The 24,692-nt window shown below is 35.8% G+C and overlaps 1 protein-coding gene across 1 annotated transcript in view; it reads right to left on the reverse strand.

Annotated features, from left to right (window-relative positions):
• PCLO (piccolo presynaptic cytomatrix protein) overlaps positions 1–24,692 on the reverse strand; it is a 378,058-nt gene that overhangs the window by 22,007 nt on the left and 331,359 nt on the right. The window contains 1 exon segment of the mRNA XM_050905865.1: positions 21,533–21,600. Coding sequence (XP_050761822.1) covers positions 21,533–21,600 — 68 coding nt within the window.

A 24,692-nucleotide genomic window follows, 5' to 3' on the forward strand; every position in this document is an offset into this window, starting at 1 on the left:
TCAGGCTGGACAGAGCTTGTCTGCTGAGTTTTGAAAATCTCCAAGAGAGGCTCCACAGCCTCTCTGGGCAAGCCTACCCAGTGTTTAACTACACTCAGGGTGATTTTTTTTTTTTTTCTTTAGTTTTCCTTATATTCAGTTGGAATTTCCCTTACTTCAGCTTGTGAATGTTATTTCCTTTTTTTTGCTGCAGAGCTCTGAGAAGAGTCTGGCTCCGTCTTCTCTATACTATGCCATAAGGTAGTTTGCTACCCACAAAGTAGCTCATTTCCCTCAGCCTCTCCTCAATGACACTTGCACTGGCCCTTAACCATCTTACTGGCACTCTGTTGGAGTCTCCTCAGTACCTCCAGAGGCCCCAAACTAGGCACGTTGTTCCGGATGGGGCCTCACAAGCACCCAGTGGAAGGGAATAATCCCTTTCTATGACCTGCTCCCTGCACAGGTACTTTTGCAGCCCGGTATGCAGCAACAATGATCACACAGTCATTTTCCAAATTAATATTGTTTAAAGAAAAGTTGTTGGTGTCATTTTACCAGTGACTTTCTCAGAGAAAATCTGATTTGAAGAGTGCTTTAAACAAGTTCTGTTGAGCAGAACTGAGTGGACAGCGCACATTTTGAGATGAGGGCATGTAAAAATCTATTGCTTTGTGGGAAAAGGACATTGTCTCCAATGCCAGCACTTTCAGTATTTTTAAAATTGCTTTGCGTATTAATTTTATGTTTTTAGTTTTACTCATTTTAAAGAAGTCTAAAGAATATTGAATCTGCTTTGTGGTCCCTGCATTATTCCCCAACTCTTTGAAAACAAATAGTGGCATAAAAATCTCTTGTCGTAGACCATCCATTTTACTGTCAACAATAAAGAAAAGCTGCCTCAGGAAAAGAGCTTTAAATATAGCTGTGGTGCTATCAAGTTAGCACTCCTGCATGAAAGCAAGTTCAGTTGTTTATCTGAGAGTTTTGCTGCAGGAGATAGAAACCAGTAGCATTGTAGCATGAATGTAAGCCCAGTTCTTCATTGCTTAGTTTTGCTGCAGGGAGCTGGAGAGATCAGATGCATACATCTTTCAGATTGGCCATGTATGGTTGGGTTTGCTTTTTATATAAACGGAAGGTTGGTTGTGATTCCCAAATGCTTCTAATACTTGGGAAGGTGTGTTCAGGAAGTGAGCTGGATGAAGCTGAATATGAAGAGTTTATATAAAGACAGCTTGGCAGTTCTCAGAAGTGAGCAGGTTTGCTTCTGTCTCTTTGGCCCAACTGTTATGCTGAAATCAAAGAGGAAATGTAACACCCTTGATCATTTTTGTCAGCTATGTACAAGAGGTGTGATTGTGACACGGGCTGTGAGCCCATGTGTAACAGTCCACTGGGAGCTGCTCAAAGTTCAAGAAAACTTCAATTCCTTGTTGCCAGTCCCTAGGAAAGCCTAAACAATGAAATTTAGGTGTTTCCTCACTCTTGTTTTGATGGACATATGCCCGATTTCCTTGTGGGCTGCTCACTTCCCAAGTTTTTAAGATCTGTGCTTCCAAACAGGCCCATGGTGTGGATTATGAGGATTATTTTATACCTTCTGACTAGTTCCCACATCAGCTTTGTCCCTTCTTCTTCCCAGTTTCATCTTTGTTCCTCTAACGGCTCCCAGAGTTCTTTATCTTCCACTTTCCCAGCTGGTGAAGGCAACCCTGCTGGGATCCTTTTTTTCCTTCCAGTTAACTGTCTAAATACTGATGAGTTTTGAACCCAGAAGAAATCATTGAAGTATGAGACAGTAAACTTGTCTGAACTGTTGAGGATATTTCCATGCCTGTCCTAAGGCCTAATTCTAAAATTATACAAGACCGCGGTTTAAATCTGAGACAGATATTACTATCTTGTTATATAACCCATTACCCAGCTGTGACAAATATTGGGGATCTTGTGTAAAAAAGGAGGAAGTTACCAATTATAAGTGTTGTGTTTTAATTTGATTTACTTGTGTTTCCTCTTGCTTTTTTTCCCCGAGATTATGACTGAGATTATGACTCTGTGTGTTCTTTTTCTGGTGAACTACAGTGAAGTAAACTGGGATAGAGCCGCTATTTCCACAGAGGTACAGAATTCAGAGAAAAGCATATACGGTCTCTTTAGGCAACTCAGGGCTTCTTGCCAGGCTTGCCTCAGGTCAACAAGGGAGACTGCTATCTGCTAGCGTGTTTTGAAGGTGAAATTCTTTCAGCAAATACAAGGCACCAACTCTTCTGAGAGACAAAACCAATTAAGAGGCAATCAGTAACTCCACGTACAGTGAGTCATGAGTGTTCCTGGTTCTCTTCTTTCTAATGAGCTTTGTGTCAATCACTGAATCTATAGAAGAATTCTGCAGGCTGTCTATACCATCTCTACAGTGTTGGGGTTTGTTTTTTTTTTTACTCTTCCCAGTGAGATTTGAAAGGTGGAGAAAAGAAAGGATTAGTGTGGGGCTTTCCTCATGTAGAACAAAAAGAGAAACTTATTTTATTGCTAAATTGATCACTAATCCTGGCAGGAATTCCTGTTGCCTTGTGAAAAAAAATTAATCAGACTGGTTAGCAACATCGAATTTGGAGAACTGAAAGTATTAGGTTATATAAATGCAATGAAAACAGAATTAGTATTTGTAATCTAAAGATGCACAAAATTGGTCCTTAATTTAGATTTGTGACCTGTTTCAGTTTTCATCTTCAATGAAATAAACCTGTTCTCTGTTACCCTATGTCTGTGATTTCAAGATGGTTATGTTGTATCTGAGTAAACTCTTAACCCAAAATTTCTCCCCTATTCCATTTTTCACATCCTAATCGGAGCCTTTTCTAACAAAAAAAAAAAAAAAAAATTGACACCATCTTGTGCTTCTTGTTAGTTCAAGATAATTATGGAACTTAACACTCCAAGTGGTAATTACACTTGCTGTTGAGCACAGCAGCCGTTTTAGAACTGCAGACCAAATCAAATTAGCATTTTTGTCAAATAAAGTTAAATGTGCTTAAAAGTTACTTCTTGATGCATATAGAATAACATTTTACAGTGACTGTCACCTAACGTCTGTTGGAGATAGACCCTGCTGCTAGGATTCATCTGCCTGAACGTTGATGTCTATATCTGAGCTAGATGTCAAGGCTCCTTTTATAGCAAAAGGAGAACAATTGCTCTTCTAGAAAGTGGTTTGTCTTATTTGCAAATAGATCTCTAAAATAGGTCAGATGAATTGTACCTTCAAAATGGTTATTTCTTTCCACTGATTGCAAAAGTTTTACTTAAGTGGCTGATCCTCCCATAACTCCCATGATAAAATTTCTCATTGCATTATCTATTTCAGAGGTCCCAGCTGTAGAACGATATTGGATTAGATTTTTTTGATATAGTAGACAAAACTCTAGGTTTTTAATTAGACAATTAACATAGAAATAGAATGAGTATGAGACTGAAGTAAAACCTTTACTATTCAGAGAAATTCCTAGACTACTTAAGCAGGTCCTGTTTGCAAAGTCTAAAGGATCAGACCAGAATTCTCCTTATCCTCTATTTAAGATTCAAAAGAAATTGCCAATGAAATCACTAATCATTAAATTATTGTAAGTGTATTTAAATAAAAAAGACCATTAAACTAGTAGAACACGTGAAAGTCAATTGTAAAACTGAATGAGATTAATAGGATTCATTGCCTTTCTGTGTGAGAGCCAGTATGAAACACAGGTCTCATCTGTTTTGCTATCCGTTGCAGTCACAAACAGCGATGTTTATTTTCTAGATTATAAAAGCTCATGATACAAAAGTGACATTTTGAATAATGGAGAATCCTGTAGACACAGGCGGAGCATTTCATTCAGAACCCAGGGTTTTTTTTCCAAACGTGTATGTAGAACCATTATTAGGTCGTAATACTTGTAAGTATACATACATATACACATATGTGTGTGATTCAATCATTTATATATATGTGTATATATATACATGCACACATGCGTATGCATATATGTGCATTTGTACAAATGTACACATATATATCATTGAAGTTGACCTAATCCTAGGAATCTACCTGTATTAAACCTACCTTGACTGAGCACAAAGTATTAGCTTGTTGAACTAATCAACACTAAATCCTTGGGCTCAAATTTAAGTTTATGAAGTCATAGCTACCTAAATTAACTTCAAATTGCTGACTCCAGTTTTACTCCTAACATGTAGTATTATACAAATTTTCCACTTCAAATTGTTCATAAATCTTACCTTCCACTTCACAATCTAACCACAATTAAAAAAAAAAACAAAACCAAGTGACACTAACATCAGTACAGAAACCAACTAGGGGAGCAAAAAAAATTACATGGTTTGGATATTTCTCTGAGGATAGGATAGGTGATCTGAATTCCAACAAGTTTGTGCTTGTATAAGCAACTTTCTGAAATAAAGTACTGCTTCTTTAAAGTAAATACAGTACAGTGAATCAGTCCAGTGGATACCTGGGGAGTTAAAGATCATAGGTAGAGTAGGACAAAAGCTGCAGAGTCTGAGCTCAAGGTTGCTCAGAGGACAGACTTCCCACCTTCAGGGATCATTTGCAGCACTTTAGTTGCTCAGTCAGCTAAATGCTTTGATCCTAATTTTTCTGCACTCTCCAAGACTGCTCCTGTGTTTTTCACAGTACTTGAAAGTTTCTCATTGTGTGATCCCTCTTCTCTCATGCCAATCTTAGGCTGATGAAATTTCAGTGACTTTCATGGAGCATGTCCTGATCTAAACTGTTACACAATATTAATCTAGCCCACTACATCTATTTGATTGTGTATGATGTCACCTATGTATGTCATGACCATGTATACACCTTTTATACTTTATATTGTAGTGAAGCAATGTTTCCTATACAATACAATGAATATTAGAGTAATTTTTTTCACAATTCATTGCAGAACTCAAGGGACACTATGGGGAATTCTGACTCCCAAAGGCTTAACTCCCATTAACTCACTGGAGGCAGTCTCTCCTGTCATAAGCATCATTTAAATTCCAAAAGCTTTATGAAAGGATGAGTTTAATATCATTTTATGAATGAATATACACGTATATTGAGAAGTTACTTAATTCAGTTCATACAGTGAGTGAAAAAAATATGTTAAAAAAAAATCAAAGAATCCTGATTGTCTGCAACATAACTCAACAATATCTCTTACATTAAGAGCTTTAAATATATGTTTTGAGATGAATAAAAACAAACCACTAGACAGCACCTCCTTATAGATCAATTCAGTTCACACAAAATGAGCAACCTAGGATGAGAAAAAATTATAGGGAAAAGATTAAATGGGAATGTTGTGGGACTTTCTTGTGTGTCTTTATTTATTTCCTCCTCTTTATTAAAGACTTTCCCTCAGTGCAGTGTTGTAGAAAGAGATGAAATTTCTATCACTGGTCACCTCTTTCTTGTTTGCTCTCTTGTAGAACATGGCAGCTGACACATTTATCTCCTTTATTTCGACTCAGGCACAAAGGGGTTTTCTCACCAAACTGATCACAGGATGACACTATGAAAAAGAGGTGCGTATATTTTCATTTTTTTATATATAGCAATTTTAAAGATCAATAGAAAACTGGGTTCTCAAATGATATAAGCTTATACTTAGGTGTTTTCTTAATTATCTGTTATTATGTCTACACAGCTCTGATCTGGTGCAATAGGAACAAATCAGTAGACCAAAGCAATTGGTTCTGAGGCACCTACATCTATATTGTGTAAAGTTGAGAGCTTTTACTTGAAACTGGAATTACTCTGGTCTGTGACAAAAATGTTCCTTTTCTGCATGTGGTCCAGTTCTGTCCAAAGGACCCATCATTGGCTATGATACATTTAGGGACAAGAGCACATTTAGCGCTCACCTGGAACAGAGTTTCCAGTTTAGTTTCGCTCAAAAGGAACCAGATTCAGATGTATCAAAAAAAAAAGGGGGGGGGGGCAAATCAACACAGTGTCAAGCAAGGTAAAATTGAAGAATTTATTTCAAAGTTATGTTGCTGCTCTGAATCATAATAATAAGGTAGATGCAGCCTGCATGAACATAATGATGTCAGAGAGACTATTTTCAGCAGTAATGTAAAGCAGGGAAGCACTTGCTTTTAGACTGTAGGTCTTGGTCACAGCTGCATTTCTTAGCACAGCCATGCTCAGCTTGGTTAATGGGGTGTTTTCTGTGATCCCTGAGATTATGTGGTTTTTTTCAGTGTGATTTTGCTTGTAAAATTTTTTTCACTATATTTTTCGCCATATCTTGTGACTAAGTTAGCTTTGAAGATTTTTGCCTGCCTACAAAGAGGTTAGATTTGATGCAAGGTAGACTGGACAATTATGGATTTTTATCTATACATGTAGGATGACTACAGTTTTTGTGAGACTACACAAGACTGATTGTCTACTGAGGATTTCAGAGTTTTACTGAATTGATGCTAAAGGTAAAATATTCATCTGTCTCAAGTGAAATGGAGATGGATGAAGATTTGTGACTTACATTTGTCTACAGGTGGATAAATAGATGAGTGCTTCTAGGAAGAGGAGAACACAAGCTATACAGCCCCTCTGTGAAAATTTCCGGGGGGATAGCAGAGGGACTGACCATCAGCAGTCTCTCCTCCTAATCCCATTTCAGGTGAGGGCCAATAGCACTTAAGTGATGCATGTCTCAGCTGTATATTATTGCAAAGAGTTGAATATCATTTCAAATATTCATTTGGGATTGCAAAGATAATAGTTAAGAAGGACAGATGGAAGGACAGAATGCACACAGTGTGCATTATCTACATTTTCCAGATAGAAGCATTGTCTTTGGGTACTAACTCCATTGTCTTAATAAAATGATGCAGAAATCCTGAAGTTCCTTTACTAAGCATCAAAGGTAACTTGGTACCATCGGAAAAGTTATTTACACAAGGCTTCCCAACCGGTATTCTCAAAGCATTTCAGGCAGTTGAGATCGTATTGGAACCCTCATTTTGTCATGGGAAAGTATGTTATAAAGATCAGGTTATTAATTCAAATGATTCATTAAGAAACTAAGGAATAAAGATGTCGATTTTATATATCCTTTCCTAAGATGTTTTTTTTAAATTTAAAATTTCATCAAAACTTGTAGTATTTTGAAGAAATCTGTTCTGAGACATTTGTTGACATTGACCTGTATTATGAAAAAATCTGCTGTTGTGTAATTGGGATTATTCAGGTAAAAATAAACATGTAGATAAATTTGCAAAATGCATTCAAAAAGATCTGACCTCTTTTTATTTAATTTATAATCATAACAGACATAGTATGCCTAAGAAAGAATTTTCTGCTCAAAATTATACCAGAAATCAGAATAATTATTTCTTTTGGTCAATGCTTTAAACATACATCTATATATTCAGTTGATCCCAGAGAGGGGCAGGGAAGAAAGAATGTGTTTGTGGGTTTGTTTTGTGTGTGTGTGTGTGTGTGTGTGTGTGTGTCCTTTCTCCCAGGATTTGCATCACTTCCTATTATATCCATTTTTCAAGCTGTCTTCAATTTAGAATCTTTAGCCAGTGGCAGAAAATTGTACTTGAAAAAAATTACTCAGCTTTGTTCAACAGGAAAACTGCAATATTTAATTTTGGAATTTGATTCAGAACAAGTAACCTGAGGGCAGTAGATGCTGCCAATAAAGAGGGGACTGATTTGTCATACTATACTTGGATGCATCTGTGATCAGTGCAGTCCTTCCCTTACAATGTGACAAGGCACACACCCAAAACGATGAGACATTTCTGGGGAGGCTATGGCCTCTTTACCTTTCCTCCTTCTTGATAAATCTGTACTTGCATACAATCAGTTAGATTTAACAAGCCAATTTCAAGAGGCTGGGGAAAAAAGCACAGTGTACAATGACATATTAGTTACTGGGTTTTGTCCAGAGAATGACAAAAGTTGTTAGGAAGATTGGCTTTGTCTCACTCATACTGGTGCTTTTCTGTTTTCTGATGGAAAGCAATATGCTTTCACATTGTTTCCACTACTGAAGATAAATTGCAAAAATCTGTTTCTCATGTTGTAGGATTCTTGCAAGTATCCCCAATAAAAACAGAATATTAATCCTTATTTTATGTAATTCCAGAAGAGTATACTCAAGTCATTTTCTGAAGGCAAGCTGAGACTCTTCAATGTCTCATTCTCTTTGTATAATTTTGTAAATCTGGAGTAGCCCCTTTAGTCAATGGAACAACACCTAGGTAAGGTGTAGTTGATAAGGAGAGGTGGAGAGCAGCTCCTAGGCTCTGCTTCCCAAACTGTTTCCCTTTTGATGTGAAAGCTCTTTTTGTGCAAAAAATGTTCACCAACAGAAAAAAAAAAAATTCTGTTGTTAATTTTCTTTCTTTTCTTTCTAACACTGCTCAGATTCCTTTCTTTGGAAATGCCAGCTTTCATGTACAAATTTATCATGGACTTAAATACCTATTGTTACGCTGTATAGTTTCCGAATTATAATAAGCTGTAGTACAATTTTACAGGAACTTAGGTAATTTTGCTTTGTGGGAGTGTTTGAAAAGAAAGCACTGAGTACAAAGGAGATACGCAGTGTGGATATTGTGTAGGCTTCACTTTTTCAAACATGGAAAATAGTGTGAAAAATGTGTCTGTATAAAGCCAGAGACTTTGCATATTGCTTTAAAACATAAACAAAACACCAAATAGCCAGAAAACCAACATACAAACAATGAGTTAAGGTGTCTATGATTGTTACTCTCTCAGCGTCCAGAGACAAGAAGGAAAGCCTCCCTTTTCTCTCCTTTACTTGCCAAGAAAGAAGGAACTCTTAAGATGATCAGACTAGTCAGAAGGGCATAGTTTATAAAAAAGGTCAAATAGTTGCATTCAGATCAGTGAGAATCCAATTCCTTCAAGAATATAAGAGTATTCCATGAATATGAATATGTTTCTAAAAAGCTAAACACTCAGCCAGGCACAGCTGAGGTGATCAGGAGGCTGGTGAATGAGTGCTATAGGTATTACATGAGCAGCAGGAGAAAACAGTAAGAATCCATAGCATATCCAGCAGGCATTGATGCAAGTTACATATGGGGCTTTTTCTAGTAAACCACACAAACTGACTAATTATTGTAGGCAGTATGTTACCAGACTTCTGGAAAATATGTGAACTTCTAGATACTACAGCAATGTGAAACATGAAGGCAAATGTATGCATTAGATGTTTGATGCAGCTGATCTCCAGAAGCTTTCTGCATTTTTCCAAGGCATGGAAATTCAGTCACGTTATGTTATTATCACGTCACAATCAGTCAGAGTGCAAAGCCAATGTGGCAGACAAAAAATCTAAAGAAAGCTTAAAAAAAGAAAGTATAACAAAAAGAAAGCATACCAAAGGGTGTTTCAGAAAAGAAAGACCTATACAATGGATGGCATTAAAACACATGCAAATCCAGGGGCCATTTGGTAGAACGGGTCTCATCTGATATCAGCCACCTAAACTTTAGATATGCAAGCTAAAATAAATGTTGTAAATTTTCATTATAATCTTTTGGTTCTTAACAGATAATGGAAAAGGACTGACACTCCAGGTAGCTGACACTGAAGGGAATCCTGAATAGTGTCTTGGCTGTAGGAGTAAATCAGGTTTATGCCTATGTACATGTGGATCTGGGGTCATTTAAGATGTGCTAGTGAAACTGAAGTATCTGGTCAAGAATGGCAGATGTGATGAAGAACCTGTGGGATACCCATGACTTTGTGGAGCAGCAGCTGGATTGAGGCAGAAAAAATACTTTAGGGTATTTAAAACAGCAGGATACACTTATGTTTATAGCCCCTGAATCCCTTTGTAGATAAAGATATATAAACTGCATCCTACTCTATGCATCACTTTCTGCCACTAGACTTGTCTAGTCTTCTGTCCATTTGATTCCCTCCCAGTCATAGCCTAGTAGTATCAGAATAAATAATACACAAAAGGGAAGAGCAACATATAATAGCCTAAAGTAATTACAAGTGCCTACACAGGACAAACTGTTAGGAATTCTTTAAGAGAAATACACACTCTGAAGCTTTTCCTTAACAGACAAAACACTATTCACATACTGTTGTAATGGATAACACATTTCATTAAAGCTGCAAGCCTGTAAGACTACTATCATAGGACGAAATAATGAACATGGAGCATTATGAAAAGCATATTAATCTGAAAATAAACTGGGGACAAAGCACAAGGTTCTAATTATAGATATGAAAGCAGACTCTCTACCATGAAAATTAGACGCATCTAGGCAATTTCATCATAGGAAAGATTTATATTCATTCTAATGCACTGATTTTCAAAACCTTCTGTCTTGAAACACAACTTACAGTCCAATAATTCTGAGCAGTCTCACATGCTAACATAAATATCAGCTGAAGTTTAATTTTAGCTTGCCATGTGATCCCACCTGGAAATGCTCTAGATTCATCTGCTTTTAAACAGCTTTCCAAGATAACTGTTTGAATATCAGTCTTAAAAAATGGTTTATACTACAAGAACATGTCAGGGTAAATAAAAACCTCCTTTCTGAATCCCCAGCATAATATGAATTATCTAACAAAAGAAATGAAGAATGAATAAACTTCTAAACCACACACATATACAAGACCAGCTCCTTTTACCTGAGTTACAAACATTTAGGAGCTACAAAGGACTGTTAAGTATAGAAACAGGTTATGACATTCCTATTTTTTTTTGACATTTCAAATAAATACAACAGAGGTGGAGCTCTAATACAGAACTGTTTGATAGGAACGGCTGTGTTATCATTTGTAGGCAAGCTTAGAAAAATATAGGAAGTGCTTGATAAAATATGCTGTTTATGAGGGGAAGAGCTTGAATTTTGGATTCTTATTTCTCTCCTTAGCTATTAATTTCAGCAAGCAAGATTAGGCTAGAAGTTAGAAAAAACGTTTTAGTGTCAAGGATAATCAAGCACTAGAACAGACTAATGAAGCTGTAAAGTCTCTATCAGTACTAAGAATTTTTTGGTGTAAATTAGCAAAACCTTTTAGGAACAATATTGTGTTTTGAAGCAATGGGATGACCCCTTGAAGTCCCCTCAACCCCATTCCTGCTACGTAATAGCTTATACATATCTGAGCACTGAACATTATTGACCTTAAAACAGATCTATGTTACTTACTTTTTTTCCCTGGAGTATGCACAGGTCCTAATCACACTGTTAAATGGAAGAAATCACCTGAATTATCCAGGAAGATGACATTTAAAACCCTACTCAGTACCTCCTAGTTTCATTTGCATCACAGAGGCGAATTTATTTAGCAGTTCACTTTCTATCATATTAATGCTTCAACCTGACTTTTGCTGATTCTAAATGAGCACTGATCACGAAAAGTGACTCTATTTCAATGTTGTTTTAAATTACTCACTAGGTGAAGCAGCCCTTCTTCAGACTTGCACCAGACAAGGCTCAGGTCCAGTAATCATACATTCCAGCATCTTCACCTTTACTCCATTTTTGGTGGGGGGATCCCCTGTTTGCTTTCCAGTGTAGAAGCTCTTCATTATTACCTGGTATTTGTACTAAATGTGCCAGTTTGTATTAAATGAGATTTCCTTCATAACCATATCTTTTTAAAGCCACAGATTACAGAATTCTTCCAAAACTTTTTTTCCCCAGAATGAAACCATGTAGCTTTGTCAGATTTTTCATGGAATTACTAGCACTCCGATTCCCAGCCCAAACACTCTGAGCCCATCACATCTCCAAGAAGTCACCAGAAGACACCTCCTGAAAGTCCCGAGTAGCTTTATGTTAGTAGAAATGTGTTTAAGAGCTAAGCCAATAGAAGTGATTAAGAACATTAGGCAAGCAAATTATCTTTCCAGGTGATTATTGCAGCATCATATCAAAGGGTGATATTTTGGTTTCAAGATGAAATACATGTACTTTCAGGTTTTTCTGTTTTTCTTTTTGCTTGTTTGTATTCTTAGTATTTGTTAATTTTCTACAGTTCCCATGGGAAAAGCAGGCTTTTTTTAATGAAAGCTTAAAAAAAAAAAATAATCAAGTTTTTTAGAATTTTCTTACCACATGATTTAATGGCTAACAACAATTCAGACCCAGTTCATACAAGAGTGGCACAGGCTGTTGGCCAGCCACGCTCCCTGGTTTATTTACTTCTCTTTTAATGACACTTTATAATAACAATTCAGGAACAGGATGATTTGTAACTATGTAAAGCAATGTTGTTTGTGATGTGGATACAAGAATACAGAAGATTATCTTGTCCTTGTTTCCACTATGTTTCTATCTCTGGCTGCAGTCTTTATTCTTATTTAAATTCTTTCTGCTTCTTTTTAGGAAAACCAGCTGGATTATACTGGCAAATACCTCAGGAAGGCAGAACTAATTGCTCCAATTATTGCTGGAGAGCCAGGTGGGCAAATTAGAGTACTGGGCTAATCAGGGATAGATAAAAGAAATGTTTCCCAGAGTTTAGAGAGGAAGCTGATAATTCTTAGGTTTACAATACTGCTGTTGTTTATCTTGAATCACTTCTTCAAATTAGTGTGGTATTTAGGTATTAGTAGTATGGCTATTCCTAGCTTGAGAAAGCATGTTTAAAATATTATAGATAGCTTTAAAAAAACAAAAGAGAGAGAGGATAAGAACTACTGTCAGTGCATAAGCCCGATTCATTGCTTAAGTATCCCTTGTGACAGAAAGCATATCCGATCCTTTCAATTTTTTAAATTAAATTTGCATTCCAAAAAATAAAGGAGGTGCAGTATGAGGGGATCAGCATGTGACAGGCTAGATGCAAGTGCCTTCATTACTTCTTTCCTATTCCCTTGTGTCCCTTTTTTCCTCTGTACTGAAGCAGCTACTTGTGTGAGAAATCACCCTTGCTGGTATTTTCTGCTTTAAATTTTGTTGGCATTGATTAATCTTACGCTGTCAAGAGTACTAGATGGTAGACCTTTGGTAGAACCTGATGGCAGAAAACAAGGTTGTCATTTTATATTAAAGACAGTTTAAACAATGCCAGGTTGAATTTTAGCCTTTTCATTTATAGAGATAGTAGAGAAGTCTGGAAATACTGATTCTTTCATTTAGATCTCTTCCTGGGCAAGGATCACATTTTACTCAGTAATATTTTATTTCACAAACTGACCTCATCTACATGTAAATCAGAATGGCAATAAGACTGTAAAAGCAGATATTACAGCTGCTAAAAATGGGTTTTAAAAAAGAGATTATCAGGCTTATATTGCTTTTTAGGAAAGACACTGAGATTGTGCAGCAATTTCTTTTGCTATGCACTACAGGACATGAACTCAAAACCAAAAAACACAATTTAATCACTGTTCAAGTCAGTGTTGGTAACATTTCAGATTGGCTGGATTTCTCTTTAAATCCATGGATCAATATCCATTACAATCAAGTCAACAGTCTCATACTTGGTCAGTACAAGATTCTATTGATTCAAGAAAAATACTTGAAAGTCCAGATGTTTTTTTCAGGTTCTCTTCTGTTTTAGTATATGTTAGGATTAAAGGTTCAGTATTCCTGAGATATTTGAGTTATTGGGAAGGCAGCAAACAGCAAAGATAGTATTTGACATGTGTGCAAGAACAAAAGAGATGGTGCTCCCTGTGGTTTTGAGATACCAGTCTAAAAAGGCCTTGAAAAGAATTGGATCAAGCCTTGGTGCAGAAACATGGAACTATTCCAAAATAACATAAATTCTCTGCTATTGTGAAAGTGACTGGTTCAGACTTGGTCATTTATTGCTGATTTATATACTGCTAGCATGTTATGAGTCGAGGATTATGTTGTAGGAGATAGGAATTTTCTCTCCAGAAGATAAAGTTCAGTTTAACTAATTTTAAGAAAAATAAATACGTGTTAGTGTATGATTTGTAGGTTAATTGGAGACTACTCTTGCCAGTAACCTTGGGCATGTGGATTCACAATTATTCTGTCGATTCAGTCACTTCCTGATACAAACATAGAAGTGAGCAGTTGTATGATATATAATGATACTTTCAGTTTTCCTTGGAAATAACAGTTCTCAGGCTCTCACTACCCAATACTATATGTGTGACTTTCTGATGTTGCTTCAGTAATTGAAGCTCAATACAAAGGTAAGAAACTGAAAAGAAAGTGGAATTTTCCTTGCACAGAGTCACTGACTGTATCTGTTCAAGACAAAACACTGGGCGAAGCAAGTGATGTGTGTGCCTGAAGCTCTTAGTCAAAGGTACAGAAGAAACCACTGTCGAAGGATAAAAGTGTTTCTACTGCTATAACTGCAAAATACCTTTGCCTGAATGGGCAACTGTTCCCAGAATACCACTCACACAGTACAGGAGTATTTGCAGTTTGTGTGTTGAACCCTTCAATAATCATTGTCACCTCTTTCGTATCGTAGAATCATAGAATGATTTGGGTTGAAAGGAACCTTTAAAGATCATCTAGTCCAACCCCTCCGCCACGGGCAGGGACATCTTTCACTAGATCAGGTTGCTCAAAGCTCCATCCAACCTGGCCTTGAACTCTTCCAGGGATCTGCAACTTCTCTGGGAAACCTGTTCCAGTGTCCTACCACCCTCATCATAAAACATTTCTTCCTTATGTCCAATCTAAATGTACTCTCTTTTAGTTTAAAACCATTACCCCTTGTCTTATCACAACAGGCCCTGCTAAAAAGTTTGTCCCCTTCTTTCTTATAAGCCCCCTTTAAGTACTGAAAGGCCACAATAAGGTCTCCCTGGAGCCTTCTCTTCTCCAGGCTGAACAAACCCAACTCTCTCAGCCTTTCTTCGTAAGAGAGCTGTTCCAGACCTCTGACCATTTTTGTGGCCCTCCTCTGGACCCGCTCCAACAGGTCAATGTCTGTCTTGTGCTGGGGCCCCCAGAGCTGGATGCAGTACTCGAGGTGGGGTCTCACAAGAGCAGAGTAGAGGGGCAGAATCACCTCCCTTGACCTGCTGGCCACGCTTCTTTTCAGGCAGCCCAGGATACAATCGGCTTTCTGGGCTGCAAGTGCACATTGCCGGCTCATGTCTCATTTCCCATCCACCAGTATCCCCAAGTCCTTCTCTGCAGGGCTGCTCTCAACTAACTCATCACCCATCTTTGAATATCAGTAACAAATATAAGCTCTATCTAAACTCCCTCCCACTTTACTCATTTTGCAGGTTGTGTTTTATTCTATTCTACAGTTGAGCCTTCTGGAAGAAGTAATCTACTATAATTTTTCTGATGACTGACCGAGAAAAGCAACAAAGACAGTTGGCTTAATCATTAGAAATAAATTGTTAGACATTAGTAGAGAATTTCTAGGGTAGGAAATTCTTCTTCCTAGAGAAGTTAAGGGTATATTTATAATGCCTAGAGTATTTAGACTCATCATATAGTCCATGAGGAGACTTAGATATCTGCAGGGGCAAATTATAGCACATAAACTAGGTGCTGATATACTTTGTAACACTGGCCTAAAGCGGTAGTATACCAGTCCCCACAGAAAGCGAGGATGTAGTCCCAAAATGCAGTGCTGCTGGGCTCTGAAGGCACACCAGAAACCATTTACTGACTGTAACTGGCTGCTATCAGGACAATAACCAGTGTTTGTCTATTTTATAGCAAGGTTGACTTTTGTCCTGTAGCCCCCTGGTATCCAAGGGCTGCTGAGGTGGCAGAGGGGCACCTTTGCCTCTCTCCTTCCGTGACGAAGATCCTCCAGCATGAGCCTCTCAGGACTTCCCCAAAATGGGAATTCCACTAATTTTGGCATCAAAACACCAGAAAATCTGCTTTCTTCCATGAATTAATGGAAATACCTCTTGTTCAAACCCAGAACATCCATCTTAGAGTCTCTTTATCGTATTTTTTGCATTTTCATTCCTAAATTACAGTGCTTCTCCATTAAATATCAAAGAACTTATTCCAAACATTTAAAACAAGTGACTGGATGTTTTATCATCTGGTTTCTCTTATGCACCTTTATGGGGGAAGTGTCTATAAATGTTGTAATGCTTGCTTCCTTTCTAATTTTTTTTTTTTTTATGTTTAAGAACAGTTAAAGAGAAAAAAGCTTGTGAGGGAAAAATGGCTACATATGTCTTTCTGGTATTCAAGTTAGATGACCTAAGATGAGGTTATGTTTCACAGAAGTTACCTTCTATTAGATACAAAGATATAAGTTAGATTTGATTATGAAAGAAGGAGAGTCTCAGATGATCCCAAAGTTACATAAATTTCATATTTAACCTGATCTCTGTCTTACATTGTTCCCAGTCTCAGTCTTTTCATTCAAAGTCACCATTGCTTGTGCAAGGGTAATAAAATTCACCTCAATTTTAATCCAGTAAGAAGTTCAATTCTAATTATAACCTCCTTCATGAATATTAAGCATCATATTTTAATCTGGTCTCACAGTCCTCTTTTTTTGTAAAATAATACAGATAACTGCAAGAAAAGTTTCTCATCTGCAGTAAAACCCCTATTTTCAGCCTGGCCAACCAAGACATCAAAGTACAGATCTGTGCATAGGCAAAAGCATTTGTGAATCTCAGTAACTGTATCATGATTAGCCCTTAATAATTTCCTTCATCTGTCTTTTTTCTCCGCTTACTTATAACTTTCTTATTGAAGGTCCAAAATTAAGACCATTTCTCTCTGAACATCCTCATAAGGACTAATATTACAGTTCTGATATTTCAACCATTGGAGTGAAAAAAAATCAAAATGCTAAATTTTTAATGTATGGAGATGCAGCAAATTGACATAAGCAACATCTCAAGCCCTTAGTCTGTTCTTAGTCATATTACAGTGAGTCCTTTGGCTTAAACAGAGTTACTCTAGCCTAACTAAACAGCAAGTAAAAGAAGAATGAATTTTTTTTCTCGGTTTTAATTACTTGGAAGAATGTGGCAATGCTTAGTTGTGCCTGTGCTGTCAGTTTGTTTCATGCCTTATTTTACTCAAGAGAGCTAATCCACATATTACTCCCGGGTATCTCTTCAAGAGAAAGCGTGACACAGTTTGCAAGATAATTTACTCCAGGTTCTATTCTGTGCATAAATGATGGACGAAAATTTCACCAGGACTATTCAGAAAGCTATAAAGGAAAATCCATAAGTCAAATGATTGCCAGTCACTTACTTACAGAGGTCATGCACATTTCCTCCAAAATGTTATTAGAATGACCTCCTAGCCTGTTTTAAGGTTTGTGTGGTATTTCAACCATTTTTCTCATAAATAAAGCTTAGACTGTCTTAATTAACAAAATATAAAATTAAGTGATGAAACTGTTAAAACTGAATTTCTTAGTTTATAATCCAGGCTGATGAACCACAAAGCTCAAAAATTAAGAAAAAAAAGGGTGTTTTTTAGCTTAGACTACTCTGAAAAGATTAAATAAAAATCACAGTATTGTAAAATTTGGCTGTTAAAGCATGATGTTATCACAGAGTTGGTTTGGTTTTTTTGTAATCTGTAACTCAGGCAAATACATAGCATGCAAAAAAGGAAAACCCTGGACGAGTTCATTAAAGGTTACGTAAACAATGAGTGCATATCACTAGTATATCATCTTGCAGAAGTTCAGTAAGTATGTGTTAATCATCAGATTTTGAAATAGTACAAATCTGTTCCTTCTGCTCGGGTGTGGAAATAGATCTACAGAGGCTTTACTAGAACATTCTGCAATTTTCTGTCCAGGTTCAGTCATTTATACAGAGAGAGAGTTTCTTACTTATAGGACTTCATCTTACTACACTCAAAGGATGATGCTCAAAGGACCACTGGAAATGTCAGAAAGTGAGCCTCTGAGCCATGGCAGAACTGTGTAGAGAAGTTTTTGGTATTCAGGACACAGACTGGATGGGAATTTTCTTTTAAAAAGTAAAAAAAAAAACTGTCTTGGAAGATGTGGGTGGGGAGCCACTCTATTCCTGCACAAAGTTTACAATTTTCTGACTGAAAATCCTAACAGCAATGAGGCCAAGCACAGAGGATGACAGAAGCACTGTAAGTACTCATTCACTCCAAAAAATACTGAATGAGTGAAGCCAGACCATGCTTACCAACATGTTAATCTTTCCTAAAAGAGTCTTTGTTTGAGATGAACCTCAATGTCTGTAATCCTAGAGGAATGATATTTTGCATGTGTATAGCATCTTCAAAATGAGAAGATCCAAAACTTCCTTATAGTAAACTATTTCAATTAAAATGCTATTTATATCTATATCTCTCTCTTCTACTAGAAATAATGGCAGCTTGGGATTACCTAGTAAATTCACACTTTTGAAATATATGAAAATAATTTTCCCCATATATTTCTTAATTGGATAAATGGTAGGCGGAAAATACCATCTGGGATCTAGTGGCTGAGTAGTTTCATAGGGCAGATAGACCAATCATGATCTACAACTGAATCAAGATATTAATCATGTGCTTTTAATTGTTATTTTCAATGCTTACATGGAACGCAATTGGGTTTTTTGTCTGTAATGTCTGTAATATTCCATAGCACGTCATAAGAAATCTTTAAACAAAAGATATTGCACTTTCTGAAACGAATAGAGAAATTGGTTTGCATAACTCAATGAAGATCACAATATGTATAATAAGATTTACTGAAGTTTAAGAAAATGAAGTATTCCATCTGCTCAGGGCAGAATGTCCAGTGTAAGATAGCATGCAACAATGCATATCATAAAAATAACTGTAACACAGTGTCCAAGAACAAAACTCTGAATTGTTTTATATTATTAAGTAGTATGAAAATACAGAGTATGACAAGATGATATCTTCAGAGAAACAAAGATTATCATAGCAATACCCACAGTTACTTATATTGACCATTTGGTTGTGTCAGCAAAGTAAATAGTACTGTTTTCCAATATTTACTTATAACTTAACATCTTAATAGCACAAAAACTATTCCCAACAAAACATTAACACATTTCTCAAGTGGGTAAACAATTACAAAAGGAGCATATTTTTCCCTGGTGATTCCACTTATGTACATGCCTAAATCTTGGTGTCATACCCTGTGAGCTGAATCCGAACCCCGTTGCTACAGTTTTGATTCAGCTGCCTAGAAACCAGTTTTCATGGCCATTTGAGAGTCCTACCTTGCTTTGCCTCCAGCTACTGGTCTTAAAGATCTTGTTCCTGTAAGTCCCCTGCCATATTTGCCAGGCCTGTGTGAATGACTTGGATGACTAAAACATTTCAGGTAGCAGTAGATCCGCATGTTTAAGCAATTGAATTTATTCTGCACAGTTTTCAAGAGAGTAATCCACAGGCTACTTTTCACAGAAGTTATCCATTAAGAATATTTGAAAATGTAAAAATAGTGCTAGTATTAAAAGGTTTTAAGTATAACACTAAATCCTTATTTGTAAATGAGAATACAAATGTCAACTATGGGAGCTCTCTACAAATTAATGAAAAATGGGAATGAATATTTGCTTCCAGTTAATTGCAAAGCTCATCTGGTCCACAACACAGATAAGTGAACTACAGTAAAGATATCATTTGATCTTCAAGACTTTAAGATTTTCATTCACTTTTGTTCATCTATGAAAAGAATACCACAATAATTGTATAATAGTGAAGTAATTCTCAGTTAGTCTTGAGTTCCTCTAAATTCTGAAATACTTCCCTGCAAGATAATTATATTTACATGCTGCAACTGAAATGCTCTTGAATTGTTTTCCAGCTTTTAGTTTAATTTATCATTTGAGATTGACCTATCCCATCTTACTCAGCTAGAAATCAGACACTAAAAACTAGGCTGGCTGCTCCAGCTTCTCTCAATGGGGAGAAAACACTTAGTAGGAACCACTCATTTTATTAGACTTGGAGTTGTAACTCTTAGAGTTCTCAAGTTAGGAGAGGTGAATTGCATCATAAGTGAAAATTAGGGTATTGCAGCTCTTGAGTTATTTGCAGATTTTGAAGATGAGCAGAAACATGACTTTGACTGGAAAAGTAATTTTAGTGATCATGTGTTATATACACATCTTTTAGAATGTTTCAAAAGGTGGTTTTTTGGTTGGGTTTTTTTGTTTGTTTTTTTTAATGATACAAACATTAAATTAAAACATTTTGTATTTGTAGGTTCTGAAATTTATGATCCAAGACCTTACCTAAGGGGCAATTTATGATGAACAAAATGATGAAAAGCTATTTGTTTACAATTATAATTCTGTATAAAACACATAATGACAAAGTAAAAATGGAAAATTCCTAATTTCCCATTTTCATCCCACCATTTCTCTTTTAAAAAATAGTTTGTTTTTCAAATACTTAAAAATACCACTGAACAAATTGACATTTGATAAGCAGCTGAATTTGGATTTTTGTATGATGAGTACTATGTACTGAAAGATTTAGTAGAATGCATATACACAGTTAAGGATTCTTGCTTTGGAAAAGACAGTTTTACAGTTCTACCTTCAAATTCTAATTTGATTTCTTCAGATCTGTGGAACATTAGACCGCTTTTACCTCAAATATAGCAACAGCAATTATTTCCCCATGTATACAGATTGCAGAAACCTGAAAAATGTTGATTTTTTAAGACTGAACTTAACATGAAGTTAACTTCAATTGTACATATGAATTTCAATTTATGAATTAATTAACACCTCAAAGCTGCATTGAAATGCATTTAAATGATAAAAAGTATTATTTTAGTAATAAAATGAAGGTCGTGATAATTAAGTTTTATATTTGAGGTCAACAGAAACATACACTTGAAAGAATATACCTTATATGCAAAGGGAAATGGAATTTTCCTAACATATCCTTCAATACAAAACACTCTCTTAATTTTCATGCAGTCGTCCATTATTACACATGAAAGAGATAATCACATTGCTCATGAAACCTTGAAAGCCATTCTGTCGGGCTCTTCCCAGCTCCAATATTACAATGTCTCCTTCTTTGGCAGCACCACATTCATACCAAAAAAATTCACTCAGGATTTCCCAATCAGATAAGAATTTCACTATAGTCTAAGTGCAGCAAAGTCTGATGTTCAGCTAATATTTTTATTTAAGCTTAATGTTTTATGTAGACACCAAAATTAATAATTGCTTTATGTTGTGTCTGAAATGTTATAAAAATAGAGCCTGACAGCCATTGGATATTTTCTTCTAATTTAATGAGTCAGCTCCATACTTCATATTTTTTATTCCAATACTATGAAAAGCAATGAACATTGAAAGACAGATATTATTCATTGCAATCTAACTATTTAATTACTTTAAATAAACAGGTAAGACACTGTTCTCATTTAAACTGAAGACTCATCACATTGGTGCTATGTGTAAAGGGCCCTTAGAGTAAATGAAAATCAGGATCTTAATCTACAATACAAAGAGAGCATAGGCTAATCTTTCATAGCATAACAAGTAAAAGAAATAAACATATCAGTTCTATAAACATGGGATACCACTGTAGTGTTGTTTGTATTTCTTTTTACCTTCTGCATCGGTTAATCCTACTCCCGACTGCTTTACTGGTTCTTGTCCATTCTGGCTCATCTTCCCTCTGTTAAAAGATATGGTCATAGTTGTCAATAAGACCATAAAGAGATGAGATCTAAGAAAATGATACACCCAAGCCAATGAGGCTTGGTTCTGTACAAAAAGACAAACATCACAGGTATTTCTACAAAACAAAAAAGTGTATAAATATATATATATTTATTTTCAAGAAAATAAAGTGGGCAATAATTTTTTCTATTGCTATTTAGACAGATCACTTAAGAACATTTTTTTTTTCTCTCTTTTGGAGGCAACTGCAATCGCATCTTGGTAAGCCTGTACATTCTTATAGAATGGGGCCATCAGGTGCTGTCTGCTACTTGCCCCCCATCAGGCTGGGGTTCCGCAACCAGTCTGCAAAGCTCCCCTCCTCACTTTATCCTGTTATAGCGAACAGTGAAATATATAATAAGGAGTCACAAAACTGGTATTTGGTCTACAATACCGTTACTTCAAAGGTAAGGCATGTTTGTGGTCATTATCTTCTTTTAATGATTGCTTTTACATTACAGTTTAGGTTTAGCATAAGAAACAACTCAGTTCTGAGATTTACATTAATCTTAAAGTAAGGTGAGTGGAATAAATCATGCTCTGGAGGTCCCTATCTTTCTCCACTGGATGTAGAAAGAACCTGGATTACAATCTAGATGTCTATTTTTAGGCAATGAAAGTTAGGTAAAATATAAGCTATCTTAAAACATACTTGTTGCAAACTAAGGCATGATTACAATCACTCTCAAAACCATGTCTGCTACTATGAGGTGTTTGTGCTTCTGTTTGTCTTTCTCCCTCAATACTCTGAAATGCTGTGATAGAGAATATAAGGCATTATCTTCAGATGCATGTGATTCCTCTGGGGTTAAAGGGTCAGCATTGTTCTTTGCTACCAATGAGCCAGCTTTATGTTTCACAGCAGCAACAGAAGCTGTCCAAGTTCACAATGAAGTAAAAAATTCGTATAAAATGTCAGTTTTAAAAGATATTTTAAATTCAATTTTAACTGAAGGTTATTCTTTTCTTCTTCTGTGAGGTAATGCTTCATAAAACATATTACAAATATGATACAAGAATTATTTGTCCCTAGGGTTAGATTCCTTACACATTGTTCAGTTGCTTTTCACCTTGCCATTCAAAATTAATATAATTTTACGGACATTGTACTGGTATAGATGATTGCACAATACAAAGGCATAGAGAATCTGGTCTTTATCAGAGATGATAACATGAGTAACTTTCAGGGGTATTACAACTGGATAATACGAGTCTTTTAAAAAAATATCTCCCAAATAGAAAGACTTTACAAGATTTATTCAGCTGTGTATAACTGTATATAATGAGTAATTTCCCTTGATAGTTATAACAATATTTAATATTGGCAAGTGTTTAATTAGTTACTTCATCAAACAATTCCCATGGTGTCACTATTTAATTCTTTTATTTTGCTTCATGACTAAATGTTCCTATGGTTAAAAGCATTTTGACTAGAGTAAACAGTTTAAAACTCAGCCTATCGAACACTTTTTCTATTGGTAGATCAGCAACTTAATCTAAACAGGGAGCTTATAACCAAAAATGTTTTTATATGCCAAGGCGCTTAAAATTATTTAGCCTGCTTAACGCTTCACATCCAAATTGTGAGCTGCCGTCTTATGGATATGCTGAATTAGTGTACAAGGTCGGAGTCCTTGAAGTTATTATCAAGCCAGTGTGAATGCAAAAGTTGACTAGAATTTCAATTATACGTATATTCAGATATATAAGAATTATTATCCAGAATTCAAAATGGAAACAGTTATCTATTTTAAAACATTCTCCCCAGGAATGATCCCAAAGGTCTCTGATGGTAAACAGTAATTTTGTCATTCATTTTCATTACATTGCTATGTAAAGCCCTTGAGACTAACATGAAAAAGAAAGCATTTCTTGTCTATATAAATGTCCTTTGTAACTTTTAAAGTCTCTGTCTAATATCAGCATATAAACAATTTATGTAAAAATTGCCATAATAAAAAAAAGATAGTCTAGCCCTTAACAGAACATAAGAGGGCTGGATATATTTTATTTAACTAAGTAAAATTCATGGGAACAAATTACTATAAGAGAAAAGCTGAAGCCGTGGAGACTTATTCCTGCTTTCCAGTAGAAGTGGAGCTGATTTCAGGCTTAATAAACTGGTGAATCTGTCAGCCAAATACCAAGTAACTGTAGATACTGTCACATTGCTAGACAATGCACAGAAAGTGATACTATTTGGACTAAAATTTAGTATATATGAACTAAAAACTTCTATTGAGAGCTCCATCTTGTGTTTCTGTGCACAAAGTTTCTATGCATCTTTGCTTTTCTCATTAAGAACGCTGGCAAAATAATTTTCTTTTGAGGTTGTCAAATCCAATTAAAGATCATCTTTTTGCCACTGGGAAGTACAACTCATTTTAACCTAAAACAACATGAGTGAAAAGTTCTATGAAGATTAAACAATTGGCATCCCACAACCTGAGCTCACATTGTCCTCCTAGATTCTGAAGATGAGATTGAAATATTAGATTTGTGTCTATTTTCCTTTTAGCCACTAATAAGCTGTAGACAAATACCATTGGGCTTTGTTTTAGAAAATGATGAATACTTAGAAATGTCACAGTTCTAGAGAATGAATTTTTTCTTCATTCAAGCTTTTTTAGGAAGATTACATCAAGCTCTTGTGACTAATAATTCAGGACTTCAAGGGAAAAGCAAAAATTTGTATCCCAGAGAAAAACATGGAACAACTGTTGCAGACACTGAATGAGCAATGACCACCAGCTAATATTTTGAGAACAGTCAATCTATAAAATTTTCAGGCCAGAAACATTAAGTTGATCAGGAGAAATTACTCTTTCCTATAAAAGAATATAAATGAAATTGCTAAATGAAGGTGCATGCTGCCAAAGTTGAGGGGGAAAAATCCTGGCAAAACTTTTCTCTGTGGAGTAGTTAACTGGGTAAAATGTTTGAAAATTAAATCATTTTATAGGATCATTACACTGATAGTAGCTTGATAATTCCTACAGGGACTCCATCCAAAAAGCTTTTTCCAACCAAGAACTGAGAAATTCT

The sequence above is a fragment of the Gymnogyps californianus genome, chromosome 1 (assembly GCF_018139145.2).
Source record: "Gymnogyps californianus isolate 813 chromosome 1, ASM1813914v2, whole genome shotgun sequence".
Classification (NCBI taxonomy): Eukaryota; Metazoa; Chordata; class Aves; order Accipitriformes; family Cathartidae; genus Gymnogyps; species Gymnogyps californianus.